Raw genomic sequence first — 12276 nt, forward strand, 5'->3', positions numbered from 1 at the left:
TGAAATGTCTATGTTAGGATAATTTTCGGCGTCGTTCTCAATCCCCTTCATGCTTAAATTCCTTGCCCCAAAAAATTATCCCGGTATTAAATTTGTTTCCTTAAACTGTGGACTGTAGTCTTCCGATTGAAGATGATGTCTTTCTTTCCCCTCTCTCGTCCCGGAAGGGAGGGGGGGGGGTAATTAGATTCAAAAATCCCATCATATCGAAATATAAGAGGGTTGTCCAAGAATTAAAGACCGTTTGTCATTTGCAGCGGTACGGAAGAAATATTTAATTAGTTGGCAACACTAGCTTGTAGTGCGTACTTCCCTTTCCACAACGGGCGATCGCGGTATTTTTTCCAGTCTGGCTGTGACTGCTGTTAGAGATCTCCCGCCAAATGTCAAGTACGTTCTGTTCATCCCGCGTCTGAAAATTTCGTCCGGAAATCTCTGACAAAGAAGTCATGGCAAGCGTGTTTTGGGATCGAAAAAGAGGTCTTCTCGTCGAATTTTTGCCAAAAGGGAGCACGGTAAAATGCTTTAGTCCCATTCGACCGAAATCCCATTCGACCGAAGGCGGTTTTTGAGGTGTCCCATTCGACCGAATTCCGCCGAAACGTGCGGTTTTTATGTGTCCCATTCGACCGAACGCTTTTATGTGTCCCATTCGACCGAACGCTGTAATATAAATTGGCTTTTGCTATGTTTTCAATTTAGTTACTGAAAACGTTTGCAATGGAGCGGATAGCTAATAAAGGAAGGTATTTATACATCAATAATAATTATCTTCACCTAGTCAAGAAAAGTAACTGAACCAAAACTGAAATAGTAAACTTAACCAACTCTAACCTAAACTAACCTAACCTAACCTAACCTAAACATGGATCTTCGATAGTACATACCTTATAAATAAAATACCAAATCACCCCGCCAATTGGGCTACATTTTAAAATTCTTTCGGTCGAATGGGATTCGGTTAAATGGGATTTCGGTCGACTGGGAATAAACGCGGTAAAATAAGTGATTGCGCGATGAATCTTAAATAAATGTTAATTCAAAAATAAATATAATTCATTTCAATTGTAAAATAAATAAATATAAATGTAATTAAACTAGTAAAACCCTAAACCTTAGAAATGTGTAACTTAAATATTTTATAATTGTGAAACTCGAAGCAAAAAATTATTTGTATGTGTGTATTGTATTTGAATCTTTTCGACGCTCTATGGAGAGTCTGGTCAACGCTGATCGTTATTGTAAAACGTTCAAAAAAACTACGAAGAGCGATTCAAAACAAGCGAAGAGGGACGTTGAGCAAGTTCGTTTGTTGGTTGCGTGACAACGCCCGCCCCCGGCAATCTTTTAAGTGGGACCTGACACCCAGGGATTTTCATCTCTTTCTTCACCTAAAGAATCATTTGCCCGGAAAACATTTCACGACCGACAAGGAAGTTCAGAAGAGGTGTCAAGCTGGTTGCGGACTGCGGCGGGAGATTTTTATGACAAAGGGATCAAAGACCTAGTTCCCAGACTCAGAAAGTGCGTTGAACTTGGCGAGGATAACGTAGAAAAATAGTATAGACATGTACGATCAATGCCATATACAATTTTGTACGAATAAAATTTTCCTGTTTTTGAAACGAAAACGATCATTAATTTTTGACAACCCTCGTAGATTCTGGTTACAAATTTGGAAATATTAAAAATATACTTTACATAGCAAGTGAATATTAATTATATTGAAAGACCATATAAATGAAAATTCGCCCTTAATTTATATCCGATATATAACTTGGAATAATCAATCCATTATTTAAAAAAAAATCCGAACAGGTCCATCTTCATTGAAAGGAAGCAACTCTTTAAGATTTCTACTTTCCTTTTGGAATTTAACGTCGTTTTTATTTTTATTGAATTTTTCCACCGAAATGACATCGAGGTTTTCCATTAAAAAAGAGGAAAGATTCATGGATGACATCAACGATTTTGTTTTATTCGATAAAGTTCAACCACTTTTATTCAGAGATGCGGCTACAACTACGTTTATTGAGGTATGAGAAGTTCAATTTTCGAACTGTTTTCTATAATTTCATTCGTTTTGTTCAGAAATTTGGTGTCTTTGTAGAAGTTTTGAGGTACCAGATAAAGATTTAATAATTATATCAAAATCAGTATTTTTATATATATATATATATATTGGGTTAATAAATTAAAAATACTTGGTGCTCTACATTTCACGGAGGTGTTTCGAAGGTTCGATAGTAATGATTCTACATAGAAATTGCATTAGCTATGGTAATTAACGTAATTGTTCTAGTATGTAGTCAGGTACAAATTCATTGGAAACCAGGTAGGTGCATAAATACCAGTGTGAAAATAACGTTGATGTTTAATGATAATTCGGAAATGTATACAAGGCTTTTGTGGTGGATGACCGTCGAGGCTAACCTAGGATAGTCTTGCAGACGTAACTTTGGGGAAGAACCGCGATTTGAGTTTTATCAAAAGAACGGTCTTCATGACCATTTTGTTTTTCGATTCTACAACATCCGAGTCCTGGATATCAGTGGTGTGGCTATTTAGATTGAAAAAGATAAAATAAATTTAAAAAGTGAACCAAACTGCTATTTAAATAATTTATTGTGGTCCTTTAAACGTTAAACTTTGCTTATATATTCTTTGACTAAAATTATATTATATTTTGTAGAAAAATGCAGAAAAAGACAAAACTTTCCAAGAAATTATTCGACGTTATGGGTCAAATCAACACATGATAGAAGCCCCAAAATTCATTCGTCAGGCAGACGTATTTTCGGAGATTTCGTCACACGTTGAACAACGGAAGAGTGTGATATTTACAACCGGTCTGACTTCCAAAATGCTAATTAAAAAACGCTATTCTCAGAAAAGAACTTGTAAATTGAAAATTGCTCGATCTTTCAATTTGGTTTCAAAGGTTTTAATTTTTAAACCAGAAGTGTCGCACTCGATAATCGCAATCTTCAACAAAAGGTACGTAACTGTAGTTCAATTGGCTATAAACGGTTTAAGACTATTATTCCTACCTTAAATAAAATTAATTGTAATGTTACCATCGGCCGAACCCTTCATCATCACAAATAAAATTTTTAATTATTTGAAAAGACTTCGTACGATGATCGAAAGAGATTGCCTGGAAGATTTGAACCCTGATCACAAATTCGAACTGCATCCGTGTTTTACACAACAAAAGAACGAAGACCACTTTCAAATATTTGATGTTAAATCTTTTCATCAGACGTTTAAAATTTGTATTAATGGTTATATTTTGAGCTCAATTTGTCTAATCTTAGAAATTTTCTATTGCTTTACTTTTAAATTTGCGTACTACTTCAAAAATAAGAAATCAAACGCCTAAAATAATTGGCCAAGTGATCGAAGCAAATGTGGTTTCGTCACGGGCAAAGGTTGATTTTAATAATATATTAATAGATTATCCTTATCATAAGCCTCTCATAAGCAAAGGTCTAGGCCAAATTTTTGGCGATCACATACCCGTTATAAAGAGGTAGCTATTCAAAATCTGCACCTGCTAGTGGTTATGTTATCAACTCTGCATTTCTGAAATAAATCTCGCGAAATACATTATGAGTGTTCACAAGCCGTGCGTGAACGTTTTTAAACTTAGAACCACGCAGGATAAATCTCCGCCACTAGCCCTTAGCACCGTAGCCAATGCTAATTCACAATTTTATCTCTTCAAAACTTAAAATTAACACTCATCTTAGTAGTATAAAAGTGTATGTTGAAACAACGGGGAGGGTGGGGGAGGCCAGGGGAGGCAGGAGGAGCCGGGGGAGGCTAGGGGGGAGCCGGGGGAGCCAAGGGGGGAACCAAAAGTTCGCGTTCCTATTCTAGGATTATTTTCAAGGAGAGTCAAAAGTTAACGTGTACCTATCCTAGGGTTATTTCTCATTTTTAAATGGGGAGTGAAACGTTTGCGTACCTATCCTAGGGTGATTTTTCTTGGTAAAAAATTCGCGAACCTAACCTAGGGTGATTTATGCCTATCAGTACTTAGCGGACAGAGAACTGAAAGTACTTAGAGGTCAGAGAATTGAAGGTGTATAAGACATTTTGTGTTAGTTATATACTGTTATTACATAATGAAAAGCGTTCGTTTCTCCGTAGTTACTGTACACATTATACCGTGCGAAGACAGGGTCAATCATGTTTTTAGAAATAAACAGCATTTCAGTATGCTTATTAAATTGGAATTCCAACCATTATTATCTCCGGTATTTACCAAATGGATACAAATGACGTACAACACAGAGTTCAAAACGATAAAGGGTGTGAAGGAGCATTTACATTTTCCATACGAGAAAAACAAATTGTGAAATAACGTATTCATTAGATTAATGTATCGACCTTTACCCCAATAAACAATTAATTTCAAATATAGAAGAAAACCAACATTTCGAGAGCGTAAATACATCTTGGAAAATCCAATGACGATTGTATATGATATCATGATCGACCTTTATACTCTTAATGGAGTATAAAAGACGAGAGTGAGACCATTAACACCATTCTCTCCATCGACATCCAAAGTGAAGAAGACGAAACATCAGACTCTGAAATGTAGGTATAATTTATTTTCACTAACTTAAAACTTTCACGTTCGACAACGAACCATAGAAATATTTTATATTTTAAGGTCCGGCACAAACGTTTTTCAAATTTCGGCGAAGAAAGCGGTATCTATCACCGCGGAAGGGAAGATTAAGCTAGGACTTACGGACGGCTCATCGGGAATCATTTTGACTGAGGCAGAATTCAAAGAGTTATGGAACAGACGAATGGTGATCACGTCATTCCTGGAAAGCGAAACTATCCAACCCTCTTCATCGTTCTTCGAAGGCTCGGCCACCAAACGTATCGAGATGTCTACTTATCAAGACCGGCGTGTGTTGGACATTCGAGAGATGGTCCCTGGAACTGGCAAGAACTACGGAATGCTCTTCCCAACCAAGAAAGGGTTTAACGTTGGACTTGAGCTGTGGACGACTTTACTTGAGAAATACGAAAATGTAATGACAATCTTAGGAGAGACCATACGGGTTCGAGATTTGATCGCGGATAACGTAGTGTCCCAGCTACGCGAATCAATTCGATTAAACTGTAACGGTTGTATGTATTCCCTCCCATCGCAATTAGAACATGACTGTTTAGTTCAAGATTGGTCCGAGAGAGTAGATACGGCCTACCCGAATGCTGTGAAGACTCTTGATATTATTGCTACGCATAGTGTATTTCTAAATAAAACATTTTTGAGTCACGAATTTTGTAAACAAATTTTAACTATTATTATTTGTACTTCGAAAAAAATGCTTCTATAAATAAAATAACTTTGTTGAATAAATATCATTCCTTCTTTGCTCTTAGACATTAGTAGTCATGGAAATAGACCTAAGCCTAAAGCACCCTTTTAACGGAATAATAAGCGGCGCTACCCAATCGGGAAAGTCCGTGTTTGTGGCAAACCTATTTAAGAATATGGAAAAATTTATTTACCCAGTTCCTGAGAGAGTAATATGGTGTTACACCGAATATCAATCTACTTTGTTTAATTCTGTGCTGAATTACTCGCCAGCGGTGGAATTTCTCGAAGGACTTTTAGACGTGAATATTATTGATCCAAATATAAAGAATTTAGTAATACTTGATGATTTGCTATGCGAGATTGCCAATAACAAAGACGTGACAAATCTCTTCGTTAGAGTAAGCCATCACCGCAATACCTCGATCCTGATTCTAATGCAAAACTTATACTACCCCGGTAAAGAGATACGAACTTTGAACCTGAATTCGCACTACTTAGTTATTTTTAAATCACCACGTGACCAGTCAGCTTTATACCATCTTGCGAAACAAATATCGCCAGGAAATAGTAAGTTCGTCATAGACGCGTTCAAACAGGCCGTAGCTCAACCGTACGGTTACTTGTTAGTTGATCTTACACCAAGCACACATGATAAACATAGACTTCGGTCTGGAATTATACCAGGAGAGCAAGCGGCAATCTATTTACCCAAATAATCAACCGGGGAAAGTTTTAAAAACAACAACATGGAAAACCCGCTTGCGAAATCTATCCGATTAGATTAATTAGGGAAATTGTTAGTTGATCTTAAACCAAATACACTTGATAAACATAGACTTCGGTCTGGAATTATACCAGGAGAGCAAGCGGCATCGGGGAAAGTTTTATCCGCAACATGGATAATCCCCTTGCGAAATCCGATTAGTTTAATTGGGGAAATTTATTGTAATATATCAGTCGACATTGTACTGTACTTATAAATATTTACGTGAACTTCAAAACATGCGAGTTTCCTTAAAAAGGGATGGAGTTTCTTGAGGAAAATCATTCTGATCCGGAAAGCTGTCAAAGGAAAATCTTCAAAGAGCTGTAGTGAATTTCGCCTCCAAGACGTTGTTATGTGAGTAAACTTTTAAATACCCGGACTGTTTGAAAATGTTGAGCCTTCTCTTAACAAAACTTTATTGACGACAGATTAAACTGCCGAGAAATGACTGGTTTTATTGAAGCAAACTTCTATAGAGCGGGCGGGGAATGGATCATTAAGGAAGTGGCCCTTTACGTAGATGAAACGGGAAACTATCAAGCGTGGACATTCAGACAACCATTCCCTTTTTCGGATCTATCTCAAGAGGATAAAAGACAGTGCAGATGGCTAACGTGGAACATTTGCGACGTACGTTGGGACGAGGGAGAACACGATTATAGTAGTCTACACGAAATCGCTAAAATAATTCGCGAAAGGGCAAACGCCTTTTATTGCAAGGGAGTAGAAAAAGCGCAGGTTCTCTCAAAATATTTGTCGGTTGACGTTAAAAACGTTGAAGACTTGAGTTGCCCCCGTCTTTCGACCATATACTGTATTAACCCACCGGAACATTGTAAGTTCCATCGACATCCTAATCGCTGCGCCATCGTTAAAGCGCATAAAATCACGACATGGTTCCGCCGAATAGGTTGCGAGAAAATATAAACTTTTTGAAATATTTATCATCCGGTAAAGTGCGCCAAAGAAAAGCTGCAATTAAAAACGCTAGTAATGAATAATTGAAAACTTTAGCCGAATGCTGTATAAATGTTTTGCGCGGTTCCGTGAAAATTTCAGACGACCACAAGAAGCGGTTGAACACACATCGCAGTGTTCTTCGTAATTTCAATCGAAAGTTATCTCCATCAAAGAAAAGAAAGATCCTTAATCAAACAGGTGGATTTTTACCTATTTTATTGGCCCCGATACTTTCAATTATCAGCTCCGTGGCAGGCGCCGCTATTAGCAAGGCAATCAAGTGATGGCTCGGAAAATGATGCTGGTTTCCGAAGACGTTTTTAGGAGACTCCAAAGTTCCGAAGCAGGGAAAAATAGCGCGCCGATACCGAAAGTGGATACTCTCCTCGAACTACATACTGATCCTAATAACGCTATGGAACATAAAAAATTGAAAAAAACTGAAAAGCTAAATATTTTTAATCACAAATTACAACAACGTCTCAATAAGGTAATAAAAGAAAGTAAAAACACTTTGGTTAAGAACTGGAAAACGCAAATCGCCTCTGTTATTCCAGACTATTATATCGATCAGTGTTTGGCGTTGTACAAATGGATAGAAACATCTACAAATATAAAATTTAACGACAATGGTGAATTAATATATCGCGGTGATACAATTTCCGGTTCGCTATTATAGATCTTTTGGCGTATTGGGCAGTTAATTCTAGAAAAATTAAAATCGTTCCCGGAGTTGACGAGTTTTACGATTGTTTAGTAAAAGAAAATGTACCTAAATCATTATTTAGAGAAATAATAGTTAATAAAAGTAAAAGGAATCGTAAAATGGAAGCTACTGTGGATTTAAAATCTAACAATAATGATGGTAATATGACTGGAAACGGGTTCCAAAATTGGATTGTCTTGTAACGTTTGGAATAAAATTTTATTAAATATGAAAACAAGTATACTTTCTCTTCATTTCCAACCTATCCACCACAGTGGACGGTAGTGCGATGGAAGCTGCTATGGTAACCGGTCTCACTAATTCATTTTTTAAATATCCGAAAGTACTGACTGCGATATTAATCGTAGCTATAATTATTATCTTCGAAGTATCGGAGTTCACCTTTCATTACTATAGTAGCGCGAACTGCACGCGGAATGGATAGTTTAAAGGATATATACTTCAACGCGCGCGAGTCTGGCTCCTTTGGGGGTGTCAAAGCTCTCTATCAAGCGGCTAAATCGAAAGGTGTAAAAGTAACGTTGGCGGAAGTTAAAAATTTCCTTAAACATCAAGATACATACACGCTGCACAAACCAGTTAGGCGTGCATTTCAGAGGAATAGAACTATCGTGTACGGAATAGACGACCAATGGCAGGTTGATTTGGCCGATTTACAAAGTTTATCCCGCGTAAATAAGAGGTATAGGTATTTGCTATGCTGTATCGATGTCTTCAGTAAGTTCGCGATTGTAGTAGCGGTAAAAAATAAGAAAGGACAGACAATGGTGGATGCTTTTAAAAATATCCTAACGTCGGGACGTCGACCGACAAGAGTCCAGAGTGACCATGGTAGTGAGTTTGTGTGTTCCGCTGTTCAAAAATATTTCAAAAAAAGCGGTATCCAATTTTTCTCAACGCACTCGGAATTAAAAGCGTCAGTAGTCGAACGTTTTAATAGGACATTGAAAGAACGAATGCATCGTTACTTTACTAAAAATAATACCCATAAGTACATAGATGTTTTGAAAGAACTTGTTGGATCATATAACAATAATTATCACAGCTCTATAAAATGTAAACCAGTTGATGTTTCCCCCGAAAATTCGGACAAAGTGTGGAAAAATCTATATGGGAAGATTAATTTTTCCCCGCCAATTTCGTTTCCTTTTGATATCGGAGATATTGTTAGAATTAGTAAAAATAAGAACACCTTTGAAACTTTAGGGTTATTTGGCCAATTGGACGGAATAATTATTCCGTGTAGTGGAAAGAATTCCGAGACATCCGCCGGTATATAAGCTGAGTGATCTCAATTCCGAGCTCATTTCAGGCGTTTTCTACAAGGAGGAAATACAGTGAGTCGGAAAAGATCTGGAAAATTGTCCATTCATAATTCAGAAGGTTTTGAGAAGTAGACGGACTCCTAACGGTCAAGTTGAGAAACTGGTTCGTTGGAAAGGATATCCACCCTCATTCGACAGTTGGGTCAAAGAAATTATCGTAGTATGAGTTTCTACATTACTTTACCATCGGATTAATCCGCGAAGTTCTTCGAGGGGAATACCATGAGCAAATTTCATACGTATCTTCCGGAATGCGTTCAACTCAACGGCTCTTACGAGGTTGGTCTGGCCGAGATTAGTTATCCGAGAACGTGGAACAATCTAAGAGAGAATTGTATCGTTACTCTGTCGAAGAATAATGAACGCGAGTTTCCGACCCATATCGACGTGCCTAAGGGCTATTACGGATGCGTCACGGATCTTCTAGATCTAATACAATTTGAATTTGATAATAAACGCGCTACTGTTTTAAACGCTACAGCGTCGCGTGTGCTACCAGTCACATTTAAATATGTTAAACACTTGAGAAAGGTTCACGTCCAATTGGAAAATAAGGTGTATATAAAAATGACAGGGGTCTTAGCGACAATACTTGGTTTTACAAGAAATACCGTGGAGGATTTCACTATTAACAAAAAGGAAACGCTATCGAAATATACCGTCGATATGGACGTCGGCCTTCATTCCCTGTTCATATATTCCGACATTGTCGAAAATCGCGCGGTAGGCGACTGTAACGTCCCACTTTTAAGAATTGTAAGCGTTCAGGGTAAAGACGGCGACACCGTAGATAGAGATTTTATCAGACCGCATTACATTCCGGTGTCAACAAATAGATTTCAAACCATCGAAATTCACATTTTGTCGGAAATGGGTGTACCAGTTCAGTTCGAAAGAGGAAAGGTTCATATTACTCTACATTTTAGACCTAGACGAACGTGGACACCGTTATAAAGGGAAACCAGTGCGCATACTCTTCATTTCTCTGTTAGATATTGACCCAGGCGCACCATGAAAACCGCGTTCAGAGAAAGCGAGTCCGATTACGAAAAGTATTATTTAAATCAAGTTAGGTTTGGTTCGAATAATACAATCGACTTTGACAACTATTACCGATCGCAAGTTGGGAACGGTTCATTCCAATTCTATCGAGGTTCATCCACGCAACGCGGCTATGGCCTCGGAAATATATTGGCGTCTGCTTTCCGCAAAGCTGTCCCAATGTTAAAAAGAGGCGCTATATTCTTGGGAAAAAAGTTTCTGAAAACTGGCGCTAGAGTCGCCGATGATGTTGCTAGTGGTATTCCGATAAGAAGTTCATTGAAAGATCACGGTACCGCTATCGGGAAGGAAACGTTTTCTGAGTTAAAAGATATGGTGAAACAAAAAATGTCTGGAAACGGTATAAAAAGAAAGCGTAGAAAGATTCAACTCGTCAGTTCAGTCACGGCTAAGAAGCGAGCGAGACGCGTAGCTAAACATTCCGATATATTCTCAAAATAATGCCTCTAATTCATCACCAGTCCGGAAGTTGTACCAACTCGGAATTAGACCTTTTCGAGGTTCCTCTCACGCAAACGGGGATCGTCAGTGGAGAATGGGTGGAATTCAATCCAGTTTCCAACGCGGATGAAAATTCTAACATTAATTTCGATATTCCCGGAAACTCCGAGACTTATTTAGATTTGTCCAAAACACTTCTTCACGTGCAAGTAAAAATTGTGAAATCCGGTGGTGCTGATCCCGACTACGATAAAGAAACCGTTGGTCCAGTTAACATGTTCCTTCACAGTTTATTTAGCGAAGTTCACTTAATTATGAATGAGAGGTCGGTTACCACATCCGCCCAAAATAACGCTTACAAAAGCATAATTCAAACTCTACTAACGTTCGGAGGACCGGCAAAAGAAAGCTTTTTGACTAGTTCGCTCTTCTACAAAGATACGGCTGGAAAATTTGACGTTCTGGCAAGCAACGAAGGGTTTAAGAAAAGGATGTCGTTTCCGAAGAAAGGTACAATCGATATGATTGGAACCGTTCATATCGATATGTGTCAACAATCACGCTTTCTACCGAATATGCTTAATCTCAGATTCAGGTTTATCAAAAATCCGAACGAGTTTTGCATACACTCGTCAGGCGACGGAAAATATAAAGTTAAATTTGAAACAGCATCGCTGTATATCAGGAAAGTTAAACTTATTCCGGAAATTATTCTGGCACACGCGAAAGCGTTGGAACGTGGCACAATGAAGTATCCAATTATTAGGAGTGAGTGCAACACCTACTCTATTCCGGTCGGATCGAAAATGTCTACACGCGACAACTTATTTAATTCTCAAATTCCTAAGAAAGTCGTAATTGGATTAATAGAACAAAGCGCTTATTTGGGAGATTATTCAAAATCCCCTTTTAATTTCCAAAACTTTGGCGTAAACCATATTGCTTTATACGTTGACGGCACTTGTATTCCCCATAAACCCCTTTCTCCGAACTTCAAGAACGATTTATGTATGAGATCCTACATTACCCTATTTCTACAAACTGGACAATTTAATATTGACGAAGGAAATCTAATTAATCGAGAAGAATTCGCGGAAGGAAATTGCCTTTTTGTATACGATCTCACCGCGGATCTCTCTCACACAGCGGATCACTTTCACTTGATCAGGAACGGAAGCGTGAGGTTAGAATTAAAGTTCGAGAAAGATTTACCCAAAACAATTACCGTACTATACTACGCTGAGTATCAAAACCTCATAGAAATTGATAAAAAATAGGACTGTGGTCTTTGATTACACAAGCTAATGGACACGTTACAATTGACTAGAATCCTACGAAAAGATCCGTACACGAAAAGATTATTTCGCGGCGTTTTTGCGGCCGATGAATTACCCAAATGTATACAAATATTTCCGTCGCTTTACATTGTTAATACCGGATTATTGAATACGAACGGCGAACACTGGACTGTGATTTATTTCTCGTCAAATCGTAATACCGAATTCTACGACTCTTACGGAAATCCCCCGGACTATTTTAAATTTAATGATTTCGTAGAAAGAAATAGCAAAACCGTTACTTTTAATTCTAAAAAACTTCAAAGTAATAAAAGCAAAACATGTGGTGGACATTGCGTTTATTTCGC

General features: G+C 37.9%; 1 protein-coding gene across 1 annotated transcript; it reads left to right on the plus strand.

The window, feature by feature from the left end:
• Positions 1-10630: 10630 nt before the first annotated feature.
• Positions 10631-11908, plus strand: LOC149945607 (uncharacterized protein F54H12.2-like). Its single transcript, XM_090176630.1, has one exon. The coding sequence runs from the start codon at positions 10631-10633 to the stop codon at positions 11906-11908; it is 1278 nt and encodes a 425-aa protein (XP_090032756.1).
• The last annotated feature ends 368 nt before the right edge of the window (positions 11909-12276 follow it).

Source organism: Leiobunum rupestre, chromosome 5, assembly GCF_980474605.1.
Source record: "Leiobunum rupestre chromosome 5, qqLeiRupe1.1.hap1, whole genome shotgun sequence".
Lineage (NCBI taxonomy): Eukaryota > Metazoa > Arthropoda > Arachnida > Opiliones > Sclerosomatidae > Leiobunum > Leiobunum rupestre.

Bases quoted from the DNA above. Each gene is read 5' to 3' on its own strand.
- LOC149945607 (XM_090176630.1), top strand. From the start codon at position 10,631: ATGCCTCTAATTCATCACCAGTCCGGAAGTTGTACCAACTCGGAATTA.